At 43.3% G+C, this 20496-nt stretch overlaps 1 protein-coding gene across 3 annotated transcripts in view; it reads right to left on the bottom strand.

Annotated features, from left to right (window-relative positions):
• FGF12 (fibroblast growth factor 12) overlaps positions 1-20496 on the bottom strand; it is a 450538-nt gene that overhangs the window by 183742 nt on the left and 246300 nt on the right. For 2 of the 3 annotated variants that reach the window (XM_038749230.1, XM_038749229.1), the window contains exon 1: positions 14332-15669. The exons of the other annotated variant lie outside the window; for it this stretch is intronic. In XM_038749230.1, coding sequence (XP_038605158.1) covers positions 14332-14530 — 199 coding nt within the window. In that variant the 5' untranslated portion in view covers positions 14531-15669. Of the gene's footprint in view, positions 1-14331; positions 15670-20496 lie in introns of those variants that run through there. 3 annotated transcript variants of the gene reach the window in all.

The following is a 20496-nucleotide window of genomic DNA, read 5'->3' as shown; positions in this document are numbered from 1 at the left end:
CCTCCGCACATCCGCCAAGCTAGCTCTCTTCCTCCCTTCAAAGCCCTACTGAGAGCTCACCTCCTCCAGGAGGCCTTCCCAGACTGAGTCCCCTCCTTCCTCTTCCCTTCTTCCCCCTCCCCATCCCCCCCGCCCTACCTCCTTCCCCTCCCCACAGCACCTGTATATATGTTTGTACAGATTTATTACTCTATTTTACTTGTACATATTTACTATTCTATTTATTTTATTTTGTTAATATGTTTTGTTTTGTTGTCTGTCTCCCCCTTCTAGACTGTGAGCCCGCTGTTGGGTAGGGACCGTCTCAATATGTTGCCAACTTGTACTTCCCAAGCGCTTAGTACAGTGCTGTACACACAGTAAGCACTCAATAACTACAATTGAATGAATAAATACTAATTGTACCTCACTTGCCACTCTTGCACCTCCAACCCATTTTGCATGCTTTTAACACTGAGTAGATTACCTCCATTTCCAAACCCACATCATCCAATAGGCATTTCTTGGCTTTGCGTCCACCTTCCTGGTGATATCATTCCACTCACTACCTTTCCATTCATGTCTATATCCACTTCAAATTGGCTGCTTGTATTCTTATCATTTGTATCTCTGCTCTTACGCTTTTGGATTTTTAATGTATGGCAATTTATTCCTACTTGTCCCTCTGAGTAAACTCTAAACCCCACACTGAGAGGACCCATGCATTTTGTTTTGTTTTATATTCCCAAGTTCCTAGGAGTGTGTTCTGTATTAAAGTATGGTCAGTTAATGCTATGGTCAATGACGGTGATATGAATTCACTTCCAGCCCTGCATCCTGTTTTCTGAGGAAGAAAAATATTTCCCTTTATGTATCCTTCTATTTTATTTGCCTTCAGAATTTGTTTGCTTTGAAGATAAGGAAGGAAAATTATTTTTGACAGGTCTACCATTAAGTTTCAATTAAAAAAAAACACAGGAAATCAGAGGAGAATTGGGAAAGGGTACAATGATCTTACTATATCCTCAAATCAAATTAATATGACCTGAGGACCACAGATTGGGTTCCTTTCACCCTTTCATTTCAAACCAAGGACCTTAAGTATAGCAAATCATTTTATTTATTAAAAGTAAGCAGTTTCTACTCCTCAGTCAACTTTGCCACTTATTGGTAGGAATTGCCCTATCTTACTGAGTTGAAAAAAATATGCAATAAAACAACTTGTATTTACACAGTGCCTTGCATCCCTGAGGATCTTTATATATCATTCAAGATCTACAGCAACTAATAGCAGAAGTATCTAATAGAGACTTGGAATAAAACTGCACTTCAGTTTTCACTCCAGTGATTCCTTTAAATTCTGGAATTATTCACCTTTGAAATTAAATATGGGTACTTCAAAGGGGAAATAATCCATGAGTGTACAGCAGCATAACACCTGAGCATAGGAAGTGAAAAGCATGAAACTAAAGTAGGTGTTTCTCATGGCTGATTATCACTACTCAAACTAAAATTGACTGGGAAATGATGTCAAGTGCCATAATGATATGAGATCACAAGGCAAAAACATGTTCATCCCAAACCAAAAATAACAGGCATAGCAACCCTCTGAACCCTTCCCTGAATCTTTTGGTTCATTACATTGATTTCAAGTGGAGATCATTGGAATAGCCAGCACTGTTTCCTTTAGTCTCCACTATTATGCTGGAGAGTCCCCATCCAGCAATCAGGAAAGCTGAAACTGAATTTATGAAGAAATGTTTAATAGAAAATAAAGTCATTACTCGAGGCAATAAGACCCGTAAGAAGGAAGACTGGAAAACTGTGGCTCCCCGAGTTAGTTCATTAGGACAGTGCTTTGGAAAATTCAGGCTGGGGCTTATAGGAGGTTATAGGTTTCTGGCCTCAAGCAGCAGGAGGGAGAGAACTCCTTCTTTACCTATCCAACCATTCGGGTTGAGTAAGGACGGTATGCCTCTGGGACATGGAATAAAAAGTTTATGAAGAGCTGCACTTGACAAACCAGCTGCCATCCTGAAGAGGTATACCCTCAAAAATAATAATAATAATAATGATAATAATAATAATAATAATGGTATTTTTAAGCCCTTACTATGTGCCAGGCACTGTACTCAGCTCTGGGGTGGACACAAGCAAACTGGGTTGAATAAAGTCTCTGTCTCACAAGGGGCTCACAGTCTCAAGCCCCATTTTACAGATGAGGTAACAGGCACAGATAAGTGAGGTGACAAGAGGCACCGCCAGGATTAGAACCCATGACTTTCTGACTCCCAGGCTTGTGCTCTATCCACTACAGCATGCTACTTCAGCCAACAGTAGTGTCCCTAGTCAAGGTGAGAGGGCAACAAACAGAAGCTCAATCCACAATCAATGTAGTGGAATGAAAACCCAGCTCAATGGCACCTGAAAAAGCTCAATTGCAAAGCAATTTCCCCTATGGTTTTGTTCTTTGCATGAAATGCATAGGTGAAGGGGAGGAGTAGGCAGGGAGGCTGCCCAGGAAACCAGAGCTGCAGTGTGGTGACAGCAAGGTTAATAATGAGATGCTGACTTGTTTCCTGAGAAAAACTGCAGAAAATGGTACAGGAGCCTAAATGGAGGGTTGCGTGAACAGCCATGCTTCTTTTTGCTAAGGGGAGAGCAAGTCTTTAAAGCTCCCCTCCAGAGAAGGAGATTCCCTTTCAGCTCAGCTTTGTGACATGAGACCTGCAGAAATAGCATCTGAGGATTTTATAGGGAACAGCAATCTTTCCTTGGCTGCAGGACTCCCAGGACATTATGAAATGAAGCAATTCTTCTTCCCTGACACATTCACCCTCTTTGTTTCTCAAATGCTTCCTATCTGTTCAAGAAAAAACAAGCATGATAGCAACATGGATATCACTCCATAATAAGAGAATTGGGTTTGGTTCAACTTGAGAGCCTGCAGTCCTCTCTCCTTTCCTAAAAGGGTCTTTCTGACCAGATCAGTAGAAGCCGATGAAGGTCAGTTTAAGTGCTGGCTTGTCTTTTTCATTCAATTCCCTCCAGGGAATTTAGCATGCCTGACTGGTGGCAGATTGACACCTTGGCTAAATACCTTTTGGCCGGAGATAGAATCAAGTGACTAATCCAACTGGGCAATTTGGGTTCCGTCCAGTGAGAGTTTGTGTGACCTGTGCCCCTGATCTCTCAGAGTTTGGAAATGTGATCAGGGAATCCTGGATTCCACGGTAGTAATCATAGCCAGCTAACACCTTAGAAATGAGTGAGTGGCTGAAGAAAAGTTCCAACTTCTACTGAAAGTCACAACTCAGGTCTGCCCAGGATAGAACTAGAGGCAGTTGGAGAAAAATGAATGGATCCCAACTGTTCTTAATGGACAAACGTGGCTTGACTCAGCAAGTTAGTGAAAGGGGATTTGGTAACTAGTACATTTTGTCTAACTCTACATAGAAGGCCTGAAAATGTAGTAGGTTGGGTTTGTGTGGACAAGGCTCGTATACCCTGGTGTACTCCAGATTGGCCTATGGCCATGGGCAATTTTTCACTGGCAAATATTTATTTCATTTATTTTATGGTATTTGTTAAGCGCTTACTATGTGCCCGGCTCTGTGCTAAGTGCTGGGGTAGAAACAAGCTTATCAGGTTGGACACAGTCCCTGTCATTCATGGGGCTCAGAGTCTTAATCCCTATTTTACAGATGAAGTAACTGAGGCACAGAGAAGTGAAGTGACTTGCCTATGGTCAAGAGATGGAGCTGGGATTAGAACCCAGGTCCTTCTGTCTCTCAGGCCTGTGTTCTTTCCACTAGGCCATGCTGCTTCAATACCAAAATGTTCTTTATATAATGATAATAATGGTATTTGTACTATGTGCCAAGTACTGTTCCAAGCACTGGGGCAGATACAAGCTAGTCATGTTGTCCCACGTGAGGCTCACAGTCTTAATCCCCATTTTACAGATGAGGTAACTGAGGCACAGAGAAACTAAGTGGCTTGCCCAAAGTCACACAGCAGACAAGTGGCGGAGTTGGGATTTAAACTCACATCCTTATATCTGAGGCTGATGAGACAGCATCAATAATTTGGGGGCAAGTTTGGAAGTGGGACTGATGTTGTTTGGTTCAAAGAACAGTTGTTTTGTCTTCATGGCTCAATTATGCTTAACAGTAGTTAAACTCTTAGCAAGGGATTTGGCCCCTGAAGATAAATGACTGAACTTAAAATTGTCCAGTGAAAAATACACCTTTCAAAAAGCACCTTTTAGTCCACTGCAGAAAAGTCCAGGGTGATTCTTTGAAGGGGAAAAAAAATACAACTAAACATTTAATTAGTAAGTCCAATTCATTTTTACCCTCTTATTTTTTTAACCTTCATTCAAAATTCATTTTCAACTTTAGGTCTCCAGAAGCCAAAAACAAGCTGTTGGTCTTTCACAGCTCACTAAGTCTAAGGGACAGAGCAAGGCTCAATTAGATTCCAGAGAAATAAAGACTGACATTCTAGAGAAAGACGTGCTGATTACTATAAACAGGTAATTAAACTTCAGGTTGAATTAGAGAAAACCCATAACACTAAGACTGGGGATAGCTTTTCATCGGTCTTTTCCAAGATGTAAGTGGAAAATCTTGTGTAGGCAGTTGTTTCAAGTCATGGGTAATGTATGTTCACCACAAAAAAAGATATAATATAAAGAAGCTCTTCTCTCTGTTTCTGGTAGAAATGAAAATATAAGGACTTTGATCAGCCAGTTGCTGTCCACCTGAAGAATGAACGGCCTTAAGTTGGGACAAGATTACCCGCAACAGTTTCCTAAATTAACTTATTAGCCAGAAGCATGCCATGTGCATGAATAAAGACCCTGAGCACTACAAAAACTGGTCTTTAGTGAAGCAGGGGGAAGGGGGTGGGGAGAGAGAAGATCAACAATGAAGTACTAGAAGACTTACAGAAATCACCTAATATCTATGCCTTTCAAAAGGATACTTACCATTCTGTCAACTCTGCTTGATAAAAAGTATAAAAAGGGGGAAGAGGCAACTCCTCAAGGGCAGCTCTCAATCTTAGCATTGGCCTCCTCCACCTGAAGTAATTGTTTACATTCCAGTATGGGCAGGTCTACCTCTGTGGACCTGATTCTCCCAGGATAGATACCTCCTTCTCCAAAACCAGAGCTGCCTTTTAAGTCTCTGGGGTGCTCTGCAGAAGAGCGAGAGAAATCCTTCTGAAGCCGAGGACCCGGTGTATAAAACACATTGCTCTGACTACATCTTTAACATATCCCAGGGCTCCGATTTTTCTCCTTGACGCACCCACCCTGGAGCTTTGGATCCAATGTACATAGCAACAGAGACAATGCAAATGGATTCCTAGTCTATCTTTGTCTTTTCAGCAAGTTTTTTCTCTTCTTGATCTGTCTCCTCCTCCTCTTAGTGAAGTGAAATATTCAGAATCTAAGATTAGACATGAATTGACAGTTTATGTGCATCTTTAAATTTAGGATTCCTGTACATTTAGGGGCATTGCAAGCTGATACTTTAAATCAGATTCAGAACCATTTTCATTTTTTCTAGAGACCTACCACCGGGTATTAATTTGTTTTAATACTGTGTGAACCACAGAATCAATCAATGGTATCTATTGAGCACTTAGTATAGTGCTCTGCACACAGTTAGTTCTTAATCAGCACAGCCATTAGTCTGGAAGCACTGCAATCTCTTCCTTATTGAAACCTACCCTAGCTTAATTAAATTCATACTTAGAACAATGCTTGACACCTAGTAAGTGCTTAATGTTATGGGCAGGGAATGTGTCTGCTAATTCTGTTGCACTGTACTCTCCCAAGCACTTTGTACAGTGCTCTGCATATTCATTCATTCAATTGTATTTATTGAGCACTTACTGTGTGCAGAGCACTGTACTAAGTGCTTGGGAAGTACAAGTTGGCAACATATAAAGACGGTCCCTACCCAGCAGTGGGCTCACAGTCTAGAAGGGGGAGACAGAGAACAAAACAAAACATACTAACAAAATAAAATAAGTAGAATAAATATGTACAAGTAAAATAGAGTAATAAATACATACAAACATATATACATATATACAGGTGCTGTGGGGAAGGGAAGGAGGTAAATTTGGGGGGCTGGAGATGGGGAGAAGGGGGAGAGGAAGGAGATGGCTCAGTCTGGGAAGGCCTCCTGGAGGAGGTGAGCTCTCAGTAGGGCTTTGAAGGGAGGAAGAGAGCTAGCTTGGTGGATGTGGGGAGGGAGGGCATTCCAGGCCAGGGGGTCGAAGGCAGGACAGGTGAGAACGAGGCATGGTGAGGAGATTAGTGGCAGAGGAGCCGAGCATGTGGGTTGGGCTGTAGAAGGAGAGAAGGGAGGTGAGGTAGGAGGGGGCGAGGTGATGGAGAGCCTTGAAGCCCAGGGTGAGGATTTTCTGCCTGATGCGTAGGTTGATTGGTAGCCACTGGAGATTTTTGAGGAGGGGAGTAACATGCCCAGTGCATTTCTGGACAAAGACAATCTGGGCAGCAGCGTGAAGTATGGATTGTATTGCAGATAGTAAGCACTCAATAAATACCACTGATTGATCAACAGAAATAACAATGATCATCATCACTGAAGTAATTTATGATACTAGGGAAAGGAGCAATGCAATCAAAAGTGTTACTCTGAACCCTTGGGACAATAATTTGGGGAATTAACAATTTTTGAGACAGAGTTCAGGCATAAAGCAATGGAGAAACACCATATGATGTTGCTTAAAATAATTCTGTATATCTTTAGATAGGAAGTTACTCTTATTGTGAGTTATAATTTTGGAGCCTTAATTTCATCCAGAAAACTGCTTATTAGCTCACCAGATACAGAGATGGCCTCAATTTGAGCAAATTGATCTTTTTGTTTCATTAAGGAATATTAACCTCATTAAATTTTAAAATCTAAACTCTGAAGTGTGGCTTGATGGGTTGACTGTACAATGAAAGTAATCAACAGATCACAGTAGCTATTTAAAAAAGGTTCTTGCAATAGGAACATAGTTTGTTCTTAAAAATGCAATGTTGCTAAAACAGTGTAATAAAACTTATGCAAGCTATCATTAAATCCTAGGGTGGGGTTCTGAAGAGAAAGGGCTGCTCAACAACATTAAATCAAACATCCTTTAATTAGGCTGATTCTGTGCTTCAGAGTCATGAGTCATACTTTCAAAAGAAGGAATCCAACTGAATAACTTGAACATATATCTTCATAAGTGAGAGCTTTCTAGACCTATATACATTGACTTTCACAGTAGATGCTCTTTTTGCATTTAATAGATCAGATCCTTTTCCTTCACTACTGGTTTTGTTCTCAAGCCTTTCTTTTCTGTGATGTTTCGGATCTACATATTGTAAATAGCTGTTTTGATCATTCACCAGGAAAATGCAGATTTAGGGACATTTAAAGCATCACTACCTAAACAAATTGAAAGACTTGCAGTTATTGGGGAAGGCCATATTTTTAACAGAAAGAACCGATGTTAGGATAAATGGGTTCATTCAGGGAAACCAAAATTTTATATATGTTCATTCTGTCCTGTATCACTCATACCAAAAACTCAACTATTTTTTTAATGGTATTTGTTAAGTGCTTACTATGTGTCAAACAATGTTTTAAGTGCTAGGTTAGGTTCAAGTTAATCAGATCATACCCATTTCCTGTCCTGCTTGAAGCTCACAGTCTAAATTATTGTCTGAGAAGTGAAATCATTATTCTCTCAAACTCACTACACAAAGAAATGGAAAGACTGCTGAAATTGCCTCCATGTTCTCATTTCACTCTTTTGTTTCCTGGATGCATTGTTTCTACAAGTTTGATTCAAGGGGGGAGGAGAGAAGGAAGTTATTCCTTGGGAAAGCCAAATTCCAAGTTGAAAAAGCACCCCCAGTCGAGTTTGCTGTAAAACTGCTCACTAAATATTGAAATACTTTTCCCCTTGAAAGTGAATCTAATCTACTGTACCATCAGGAGCTTATGCACTACTGAGCTGGCACATAAATAAGTAAATATAATCACTGGGCTTTCTGGGTCAATGCACAATTCATGCCCATTCCTCTATACGAATTTTCATTCATTTGCATACTTCATCCATTCACAAGTGAAGCGCATCACAAAAATGAATAACTCATTAATTCACACTGCGGCATTAAGATACCCGTTGGACTAGTAGAATTTTAGCAGCAAACTACATTTTAGCAAAGCTCCTGGCAGTCTTTCAGAACAGGTGTTTTATGTTCACATTCTGACTCGTGAAAAACAATGTGAAATTGCAAAGAGCCTCCAGCATGAAAAAAAATGAACTGAATAGATATAAATATCTCCTAAGCTTTTTCCTAGCTCAGGGACACCCTCCCTCGTATCCTCCTTTCCCTTTGCTGGATGGTGAGGTTCATTTTTAAGGCTCCATGTCTCAGTTTCTCCCAAACCCAGCACTGCAAAAGGCAGCACAAACTACTGTTGTGCTAACCTTTCGATGTAGTTGACCTTCATCTTGGAATAGTTATCTCTATAATGGAAATGTAGATGAAATTAATTTCTAGGCTACTGTATTTTTCACTTATCTTGGAAAAGAGTCAATAAGGTCACAGTCAAATATTGGTAGTAGGGGGTTTTGAAGTTGACCTATTAACCTAGGAATATTCTTCACAATTAAAGTTTTTTAAAAAGATGAATATAATACCTTTGTGAATAATAAAAAACAGGAATAATAGTGGAAAAACCCACCAAATTACCCCTCTAACCTGCTTAATAAGTTGGTGCATCTATATGAGAACCACAGTGCTCTTCATGTTATGGTTTCAGCATGGTCTAGTGGGAAGAGCATGGACTTGGAATCAGGAGAACTGGATTATAAACCTGGGCAAATCACTGAATATCTTTGTGACTTGGTTTCTTCATCTATAAAGTGGGGGTTAAAATACCTCTTCTCCCTCCCCCTTAGACTGAGAATCTGATTAAATAAAGGGACTGTGTCTGACCTGATTGTTTTGTATCTACTCTGGCACTTAGGACAGTGCTTGGCACATAGTGAACATTTAACATAAAGCACTGTTATTATTTTATTATTATTATTATTATGCCATCATTATACTCTGGGAGTTAGAATTATTTAGCAAGAAAGTATGGCCTCCATTCTATACATAGGAAAATTAAGCATTCCAGAAGGGTAAGAGATTTAGTCAATTAGAGGTGACACTAAAAAGAGCACCAGGATCTACTGCTTAGCCTAATGGTTGATCCACATTATGGGACCATTTCACCCCTTGTTTTGTTATCTGGCTAATAGGGCATATCCCCAGGTGTGAGAAGCCAAAGTTTCAGGATGCATTTGTTCCACAGATTCACTGAAGCATGTGGCCTATGTAATTTCTCTACTTGGTGTGTTCCCCTTGCTTCATCCCCTGCATTTCCATTGTCACTCACATGGATAAATTATTTTGTGTGTGTAAAGGATTTCTATGTGAGAATACATAGGTTATTGTTAACAAATAAAAAGGTGTTGCATAATATTACCTTTTTTCTATTTTTAGTTTCATTTTTTCTTGCTCAGTTAAAAAAAAAACCTGTCTTTCATTGTTGGACATGCAGGCCAAAATGAAAAAAAAAATTAGCCTCATTCCATGATATGTGAATCAGGTGACTCAGTAAATCAGATTATTTTATTTTGTTGATAACAACGCTACCACATTATCATCTTCCCAAAAGGCCAATTCCTGTTTGCACCCATCTTGGCTTGGGAACAGACTTCCTTGATTTACAGATAAATTGTACGTTTTCCCTTCCTGTCTGAATGAATGTCTTAACTGGGTGAGACATCTTACTGCCGAAATGTGTCAGTCAGCCTTCAGCCAAAGAAAGTAAACAATGAGGATCTTCTCTGCAAAAATACACACTATGTGGATGAGCAGCTTGGGAGGCCTGAGGGAGAGTGAGATTAAAAGGACAAAGAAGGGAGTAACAGAATTTACTCGGTTTCAATCTCACTATGTCCAGTGGGGGACTAATGCAAGGGCTATGCAGAGTGAACAGTACAATCACCCTTTTTTCAGACAACTGATTGCATCAGGCATTTTACCCATTTCCAAACAATGTCCATGAAACTGGGTCAATTGGTTACTATTTTAAAATCTTATTTTTCTGTCACCCAGAGAAATTTTGATCTCAATTTTCATCCCATTTATTAGTCCACACAACTCTTTTCCACATCAAACTTCAGGAGAAGAAGTACATTTCAGAGTTTGAGAAGTGAACACAATTGAAATTCTTGACATTTTCTAAAGAACAGATATAATTAGGTATATTTTCACCACCGATCTCTTCCTCAAATCCTACCTTCTTCCTGTCTCTCCCTATTCCCTTCATATCCGGCAGAGCACTGCTCTCCCCCATCTTCAAGGCTTTCACATCACCTCTAGGAGGTCTTCCGTGATTAATCTTTCATTTCCACAATCTCTTTCCTCCTCAACTGGCATTCCAGCACTTTCATGTAACCAAGGCCTTAGGTATTCACACAGACCATTGCACTTATGTACACAACTTCACGTTCTATTGCTTCCTCCTACCAGTAATTAATTTATTGCCTGCCTGCCCACCCTCTATACTGTAAGATCCTCAAGGGCAGGGATCATGCCTAACTGTCCCAAGCACTTAATAGAGTGCCCTTCACAGAGAATGCATTTGGTGAGTACAATTGATATTGAAATACTGAGATTAACTACAAAAATCTATGGCGACCTGAGAAAAACATGCCCGGTTTTTGAACATTTCAACCCATCCCTAGTACTGGTAGTATGGTTGTTATTACAAGAAAACAGATTTTATGTAGCATGCAGTATTACCTGAGAACAAACTCTAGGATCATTAATTATTTGAGGAATTATTTTAAATTTATTGATTTTCTTAACAGCACAGAAAGAATAAAAATCTTAGTCAAAGCCCAAGACTAGGGGAAAATGTATTAATAGTTTAAAAATCAAAAGTCTTAACTACTGGTGGCTATAAAAGGTCTCTTTAATCCCAAGATTAGTTTCACTACACTTTAAGATTACTCTAGAGTGATATCCAATGCCATTCTGGCACCAGTTAGAATTCTTAACTGAAATTCCAGCAGCAAGAGGTCTGTTTCAAACAAAACCATTGGTCAAGGGCCCCTTCCTTCACAGATGTCTAAAGAAACGTTTCCTTGCCATCTCTTCCCCATTACCCTCATAGTATGTTTTTCAAAGCACTTTTTGCAACACTGGGATTGATTCATTGCTCCAAAGTTTTGGGTTCCGCTAAACATTCACCAGCTCCCTGGCACTGGCAGTTGGATGGATCTATCCACTCTGGGGGGCCCCAGTCTTCTCTCAGGCTTATGCCAACAGGCCATTCTTCACACCTCTCTGAACACAATACTGAGGTCATCTCTAGAGACAAAATCAATGCCTTCCCCAATACCTCACAATGTTTCCTTTTCCCTCTTCTCAACCATTAGCAGAAAAGATTTAAAAAATAGAGAGGTGGAAAACATGTAGCATTAAAAAGGAAAAGTGTAATTTCATGATCAGGAGGTGGCTGGATGAATGGGTGATTGATGGAGAATGACAGAAAAAGATGGAAAGGGTGGGAGTGAGTGAGTGGGAGGGTGAGTGGGGTTCGGGTAGCAAAATGGTAACGCTAGCTATATATCTGCCTAAGTGTCTGCCAGCCCACACACATATGTTCATTGGTTGTTTAAGGAACCAGGCATGTTATGACTGCTACCCCTGCTTACCCTCCTTTCACCATACACATTCATACACACATACGCACACTTTTCTCCTGCAGCCATGGTTGTCTATGGGCTAGTAAACATTCTTTTTTTCTGTCCATGAGAAACATGGATCTTCTAGATTCCTCACTCCTCCCGCCAGGTAACTAATGGGGTGTTAGCACGGAGAAGCTATCCATCCCACATCCCACCCTTTGGACTCTGTCCCCCACCACACTTTAAAAGCAAAGGGCAGCTTAGAGCCAAATGCCACCTGCAGAAAAAGCCAGGTAACAGCCCCTGTGAATCTGAGGAATAGCCCCCTCTGGTTATTTCCTTCCTCCTTTATGCTGGATGATATATGAGTCTTACCTACAGAAGCAATTAGGTGAAAATGTGGCAAGAGGAGAGGAGAGTTAGAAGGATAATTTGAAAAAGAATCAAGAGGTTGAAAAGAAAAGAGAAAACCATAATAAGACACAAACATAAGATGGAAAGAGTTGATGGAAATTAGATTAAGGTGAAAAATCAAAGGCCAGGAAGAGAACAAGAAAAAAAGAGGGGGACTAGGAAGATGATCAAGCATCCTCATTCTTTGACTCCCCATCCCATGAGCTCTATCTGGAGACACCACATCCTTAAAAAAAGGCAACATGGAGCTAAACACTGACTGCAGGGGTGAGAGAATTCCCTCTCCCAAACTCCTTTTTCAGGTTGAGAAGAACAAGTCCAGGAACAAATAACTGCAGGGAAAATTAAGAGAAACAGCAAAGTAGGGACAAACATAGCATTAAGGTGGGAGAAAAGGAATCCAATCGGAAGTAACAAACAAATGAAGGAAACTATTAGGGAAGATAAGAAATGAGAAATTATAAAAGGGTAGGGCAGAGAACTCACTAATAAATGAAAGAGATAAGCAAGGGAGAGGACAGAACAAAAGGAAGTAAAAATGGAAAAGCCAAAGTGCCCAATAATAATAAACAGGATGGCAATGAAGATAAAGAAACAACAAGGAAGTACCAAGAAGGCCAAAAAGGGGGTTTAGTCAAAAAGAAGAAAGCCCACTAAAAACAAGAAAAAAAGAAAGGGAGGGAAAATATTGCAACAGAGAGGTGAAAGCTAGGTGTTGGAAAGAAGGGGAGAGTGAAGCACAAACAACAGACAAGAGAAGGTAAACAGGACGCAAGACCAAACTCAGTTAAGGGGTGCAGAAATTATAGAAAACAACAAAATAGCAAATGAGAGGTGTCATTTGTCAAGTGGAAGTAGTGAGAAAGAAGAGGGATAGAGAAAGAGTACTAGAACAGCAACAAATAGAACAGAAGTAAAGGATGAGAAACAAGAAAGCAGAGAGGCAGTGAAATGTAGGTAGAAAGGAAGAACAGAGCATTAACTAGAGAAATCAAGGGAGGGTAATGTGATAAAACATAAGAAAAGAGGGTGTAGATAGAAGGAAGAAGAGAAAAGGCAAAAAATAGAATAGGCAAAGAGAGACTGTAATAATAAAAGGCATGAAAAAACAAGAGTAGCCAAAAAGAAAGATAAGCGAAAAGGAGATGTGAGAGAAGGAAGGAAGGAAGGAAGGAAGGAAGGAAGAGAAAGGAAGAAAGAAAGAAAAAGAGAAAGGAAGAAAGAGAGAGAAAGAGAGGAAGAAAAGATGGAAATCAGGGCAAAAGGAGATTAAAACACATCAACAGTAACAACAAATGTTGTAGGTGAATGAGTTCTTCAAGTAATACTTGTCACGCTAAACTGGTCAGTGAAATGGTTTAGGATGCTGCCAGGAATAGGATTTCAGCATGCAAAGTACCCCCTAGGTTTGCCCAAGGTAGTTTTTACAAACTGAAGCATTTTCCTCCTTAACCCAGACACAAGTTTGGTTTGCGTAGTGCCACCTCGCATGGATTATGGATCTGTGGGATTGATGGTTTGAACAAGTTACAACTGTCCAGTCGCCAGAGTAAAAACCAGTGCACCTGGGGAAGCCTACTCCCTTAGAAATGGTACCACCCCCTTAAGAGAAGGGTCACATGAATGTGCCCTCTTCAAGTTTTCTTTCCCATATCAGGTTCAAAGTTCAGCTGGAGATGATTTCTTCTCTCTCTCCCTAACCATTCCAAACCAGGGACTACAAAGGGAAAACAAACTATCTGAGCCAAGGCCTGGGAGGGAAGGAGCAGGAAGTGGAGGAGACAGAGCAAAGAAGGGAGGAAGAAGAGAAGCCACGGCAGAGAGAGAAAGGACAACACGGAGGAGAGGTCAACTGAAGAGTGGGTTAGGGGCCAAAGGGAGAGGCGGGAAGAGGTCAGAGAGACTGAGGAGAGAATTCTCATCCGGAGAGATGAACAGAGGGGGAAAAAGTGGGACAAAGAGGAGTCAGAGAATGTGTTCTTACTTCACCAGGACGCCGGGTCTCCAGAGGAGGCTCACCAGGCCCAACAGATGCTGTTGTGGGGAGGGGGAGAGAAAGGGTTAGGGTTTGGGATGCTGTTGTGGGGAGGAGGGGGAGGGATAGGGTTAGTGTTAGGGATGAGGAGGAGGGAAAGCTATGGTGATGGCTGTGAGGGTTGTACTGACCTGGTCTCCGCCTAACGGGCCTCTTTCTGCCGCTGCAGAAGCGCACTTTGCTGAACACCCCTAAGACGTGCCTCTCGCAGAGGGAGCGCCCGTCTTTGCTGGGGCTGGAGCGGCGCTTGGAGGCCGACACCCGGTCGCTGTTGGATTCCCTCGCCTGTCGCTTCTGTCGAATCAACGAGCTGGCTATCGCCGCGGCCATCGCCGGTCAGCCGGCCGGACCCTTCTCCAGCCCCCAGCCCCCGGGGCGGGGCAGGGAGAGGATGCTCTGCCGTGTGCGGGTACGTGGGGACGTGTGTGTGTGTGTGTGTGCTTTTGTGTCTGCGTGTGTGTATGTCTCCGTATATGTGTCTCTTTGATCGTTTTTTTCGGCTCCGTCCCTCCTAGATCAGCCCAGGCTAAAGAAAGTGTCTCTCAATCCAGAGGGCGAAGGGGAGGGAGGCAGTGATCAATTTCTGGAGGTGGAGGCAGGGGACTCTGGTTAGGGCCAAAGGGAAGGGGACGGGACGTGTAAAAATCCAAATGTAAACTTCCACGGCCGCCAGCGGGAAAGGGGAGGGGGGGGAATGGGTTGGGCAAATCACCTCCTGGGAGCAGAGTCCTCCCCCCCCAAAAAAAAACACTCCCCAAAACTTTGACCACTTAGTCCGTCGGGTCCTGGCGCCGAGCTGGTCCACCTCAGATGGGGGGCAAGGGAGAGAGAGATGGCAAACTCAGCTTGATCGAACTCGGCAGGTAGAGGGGGTCCATAATAATGATAATCTTTAAAAAAAAATCGTCCCCCGGGTTTAAGAACAGATGTCCGTGGAGATCTCGATTTGTAAATACATATATATTTGTACAGGTATAAAAAACTGTGTACAAAGCGATGGAAACGAACGAGGTGTGCGGCGGGTCCGGGGTATAAAATCCTAGAAAGTGAGTAAAAGGGCCTATAGAAAACAAACCACCAACGGCGAGAGGAGGAAACCGAGAAGGCAGCGAATTAACTCTCTGTGGCCGGTTTCTGGAAGACTAGACGATCCACCTCTAAGCCCTCACATCAGCGCTGGACAGCCCTTTCCCGATTTTGCCCGTTTGTATTTATTTCTGCACCGCGCGGGATCCGGACAGCCTCGGCTTCTGTAAATTCCAAAAGGCGGGAAGGGGTTATTGGCCAAAAAAAAAGACCCAACAAAACTGGGGGAGGAGGGGGATGCGATGGACCAGGTTTCCCACCGAGGATGCAGCTGTTTCCAGCTGCGAAGGGCGAGGCAAGGATGGACGCTTAATCCATCACCAGCGGTGCAGCGGAGGTCGGGACAGGAGAAGAGGGAGATTCCCGGCCTTGGGGAACACCGTGGGATCCGATGGCTTCGCGGGGAATTTCTCTCCCCCCCTCCCACCCCCCTTTTCTTCTTCCTCTGTTTTTTTTTTCCTCCCAGGAGACGGGCACAGGTGGTGTTAGTTTAGGGAAGGAGAAGAGCAACAGCCGGGAATGACTGGGTCGTTAGGAGGAGAAAGGCCCCCAGGCCAGAGCCCAGCTGGGACGAAATGGCCTTGACGGGCCGGGGGCTCGCCCCATCCTTCCTCCCAGGGCCCGGCCCCCCCGGCTGGGAGCTGGCAGACGAGGGGGGTCCTCGGAGCAGCCCCGGATCCGCTTCCCGTCGCCCCCAGACCGACCGGAGTGGGGGGGATTGGTGGGACGGAACCGTCGGGCGGACGCTCAGGCCGGTCCGCGCTGCCCATGCCAGTCCTGGATGGAAGGTGCCAGTCCGGGCGCCGGGCGCAGGCTGGGCACCGGCGGCTCCCTCCCGGAGGGCTGCTGCTGCTGCTGCTGCTGCTGCTGCAACTGCTGCAACTGCTGCTGCAACTGCTGGCCAGGGGCGTCCGGTCCTGGCAGCCTCTCGGCCCGGGCCCTGGCGGCCAGCATGGTCCAGCCTAGGTCCGGCCCATCCGGCCTCGGGCTCCGCCGCCTCGCTGCCCCCCAATGCCAACTCCCCCAACTTGCCGCGGGTCCGCTGCCTCCCTTAGCTCCCTTGGCATCCCCGCCTCCGGCGGACGGGGCGAGCCCGGGGATCCAGCGGCCGCGCCGCCTCCGCCCCGCAGCCCTCCGCCCTGCGGGCCAACTCAGGGCCGAGCCCCGCCACCGGGCTAAAGGGCCATCGCCTAGGCAGCCGCGACCGTCAGATGATGCTCGGCCGGGCTCCCTGTCCTCTCTGCTCGGAACCAGGGCACTCCAGGAACTCGGCCACGGATGCTTTTAAAGGAAGGGGGTGGGGTGCAGAAGGGGAAACCCCTCCCCCCCGCCCCCCTGAACTTATTTCGTGCTGCTAGAAGGGAGGGGGAGCCTGCCACAACAAGCTGGCGAGCAGGTGACAGTGTGCTGGGTGTTGGTGTGGTGAAGCTCTTCTAGTGCTCTGGGATTCACATTTGCCAGCCCTTCCCCCTCCTTCTGTTCTCCTCTCCTTCTCTCTTCCCCTCCACGCCTCCTTCCTGCTCTCTCTCTCTCTCTTCTTCCTCCAGCCCTTCTCTCCCTCCCCACCCCACCTTCTCTACGCAATCCTACGTGATTGAGGTTTGGATGAGAAATTCTCAGAGGCAGAGCAAAGGAACTGCAGTTCATGTCTCATCTGTCCCTTTTCTTTACCCAACTGGAAAGCAAATAAAGCCAGCTTCCCAATCTCTTCCCGTTAAAGGACTTGGGTGGGGGTAGAAAGCTGAGGTAGAAAGGTAGGTGAAAGTGCAGGGAGGAGTGGAAGAAGGGAATTCTTTTCCCCCTAAAATGGTAGGTCTGCAGAGTCCCCTTCCACTTGTCAGACCTCAGAGAGGGAAATTGAAGAGTTCCTTTGAGAGTTTCTGAAGGTCTTTACCTGACTCAAACAATTTTAGGCCCCATAAAGAGGGGTCACGTTAAGCAGTGATCTCCAACACTTCTAACTCAAGTTGTAATCCACTTCTGGGGCCAGTTTGGGACTACAGCTTCTCGGTAGGAATAATTCAGTAGGGCAGTGATTTTCTGCAGGTTCTCCAAGTCATCTTGGAGTGCAAGCAATCCCCTTACACGGCCTGGGCCGTATCAAAAAATGGAATCCCCAGGGGGATCCCCAGAGAATCCACAGCATGAGGATTTTAGGCCACACGTAATGATGACTACATTGGATCTGGATACACGAGAAAGCCAAAAAATGCTTTCTGAAGTTTTTAAAAACAGGTGAGATTCTCATCTGTCTGCAGTGTGGCCCAAATGTAGCCTTCCCAAAGACAGAGATGAATTGGGTGATACTTCAAAGCCCCTCAGCCCTATTACTCTATGAGCTCTAGTCTTCCTTTAATGACAGTTTACTCTGATGTGGAAGAAAAGCTTCCTCTGCCTGTCTCCCAAATGACTATGCTAGTACAGAGATGAGAGACAGCTGGTCAACTCCAGGGGCTGTGTCTTGACTACAAGGCTCCCTATAGAACCTGCCTCTGTTTCCAGGGAATACGTGATATTGAAGACTGTGCCCTAGGCCATCCCTGGCTTTATCTCATCTGTTCTTTCTTGCACTCCCACGCTCCATTCCATTGGACATTGGAGGGTGGAAGAAAGGCAGATTTCTGCTCTTTTCAAGCCCAGGTTAAGGTAATTTCATCTTCCACCCCATCTCTTATCTCTCTCCTTTCTCTCTTCTCCCCACATTCATGTATCGGGTATAAGATAAAGTTCTATGAGTCCCAGGAGGAGCAACAGAATGCTGAATGCTTTTGGTGGATTTGCCATAGGACAGCAGGAGTACAGAAGGGGTTGCTTACCTAAAAGAGGACACTGGTTTGTGCTTAAGTCTGGCTGTTTGGGTACAAATGGAAGGAGTGACTTGGGAATGATGGAAAGGAACAAAAAAGGGTCAGCAAGATTATGAATGGAGACTGAAAATAGGATGACTTTAGGTCACACCTAAAGAAGTCCCTAGAGTTTCATGATTTTCTGAGGCATTTTACCTTCTGTTGAGTTATGGAAAGAGGGTAGGAAGAGAAGTAGGGGGAAGGCCAAGGGTGTACTCGTTTTGAGCAGTAGAGGGTGGGAGAGTCCTCATTTAAAGGGTGTTATTCACTTCCAGCACTTCCGGGGGTGTTGAACGAAAATGAGTGAGGGATGATCCACAGTGTTCTGATGGGAAAATCATTTTTTTAAATATGTTTTGCCAATAACAACACATAGTACATTTCAGAAGTGCAGATGAGGGAGGATTTAAAACCAACTGGTATCACCATATGGAAATAATCAATTAGTGGTCTCCAAATTCAGGAAAGAAAATTCTGTTACTTGACTAGCCAGAGCTTTCTCTGATTCTTGAATAAAGCACAAACCATACTAAATATTTCTCTCCTTCCTTTAGGAACTCAAGCCAACCATCTAAATTAATGACAGGGTAACAGAGGTCCCAGGAAAATCACAAAAATAAACATATCAACACCTGATGCTTGAAGAAAGTAACAAATTCCAAGTTCCAAAATTGGACAGTTTCCCACCAGGCTTGCCATGATCGAATGAATAAAAGAAAAACTATTTCATAACCATGAAAATGACCAAGACATTTGGACATCACTAACACAAACTGGTGTGTTCCATTTTCACTACCAGCCAAAAATGAAATCAATTGATCAACTTGAATATCCTCTCTAAATCCAGAATCGGTGCCTCAGAGCAAAAGGTTTCCAGGACCTCAAAATTTAAGAAGGGAAAGAAATCCAGATTAAATAACAGCTGTTGTTTGAATTGACAATGAATATGTCATCTGCACCCTGGCTTCAAAGCAACAAGTTAGGTATCTTATAAACACACCTGCTGTCTGATAGCAGAAATCCTTCTGCTTTCAAATTTCTATTAGCAGAATATGGTGCTGGTTGTGTTTTCTCCAACAAAATAAATTATACCATCTACTTCTATTAGAGTATTTCAGTTCATCCTTTTAGACTATAAGCTCATTGTGGCAGGGAACAGATCTACCAACCCTATTGTATTGCATTCTCCCAAGCACTCAGTACAGAGCTCTGCACACAGTAAGCACTCAAATAGCATTGATTGATTGATCCCTTTGAGAAGGTGATATTATTAATCCCATTTTATGAGGAAAATGACCCAGGCAGATATTAACCATAGTCACATAACTATCCGAAATAACTGAACCAAAAAGTTCTGAAGACTTGCTGTGCCTATGCAGTGCTCATTAAACCAAAAATCTGTGGAAACTATGACAAATTTCCAGGTTCCTACTTCTCCTTCATAGAGGTGGTGGAGAATTTGAGGGGTGAGGGTAGAAGAGTGATGATAAAGGTTTACAGCCTACTGGGAATTATGGAATCTGACTAAGGTATCGCAGTGCTCATTCCACATGGATTTGGAGATATCAGTCCAAAAATTTTCCTGGGTCATCATAGACCTCCTGGCATCACAAGTGAGTCACCTAAAACCTACAGCACCTGTCAACTTTCCTGGTTGCCCCACATAGTTCTCTTGATGCTGACCTGTCCTCAATAATTCTTGCTAACAGAATTGCACAGGGACAAATGCAGCTCCTTTTTTTTTTTACATATAGATTTAAGAAATCAGGCATGAAAGGAAAATCAGCTTACACATGATCTGTTATCAAGCAAAAGGCAGACTTTTTTTTATAAGAATAATTATTTTCAGGAGGAAAAACCTAACACTTCTAAGGAGTTGAAAGAATTTGCTAAATAAAATATTCTGCTTTTATCTTTATGGGATAATTAAAAATATTTGTGGCATCCTCATTTTGTATGGGGAAACTGAGGCATAAGTACATGGTGATGCCAAGTGTCTTTTCCAAAGTCACAAACCCTGTCAGAGTTCAAGCTATGTTCTAAGTCTCCAAAGCCCCAATTAAATGCCCAACTCAATTATCAGTGAGCTCCCAGAGCAAGCACAGGATTTTGGAAAGTGTATTGCAGAAAATGGAATTCAGGGTCCCTCTCCAGGAATTCCCTCTTCAGGAATTTACAGTCTAATTCAAATCAAATAAACAGACATCCAAGGTGAGTTAAATACAAACTGGCATTTTTATGAGCAGATAGATATATGGAACTGATTTTGAGAAAGGAGCACTAGTTGAGTTCAATCAATAAATAGTAGACTCTAAACTTGTTATGGACAGAAAATGTGTCTGCTAATTCTGTAGTACTGTACTC

This window comes from Tachyglossus aculeatus, chromosome 7 (genome assembly GCF_015852505.1).
Source record: "Tachyglossus aculeatus isolate mTacAcu1 chromosome 7, mTacAcu1.pri, whole genome shotgun sequence".
Lineage (NCBI taxonomy): Eukaryota > Metazoa > Chordata > Mammalia > Monotremata > Tachyglossidae > Tachyglossus > Tachyglossus aculeatus.
The sequence above is the reverse complement of the archived record's forward strand: the minus strand, read 5'-3'. Positions and strand labels throughout refer to the sequence as shown.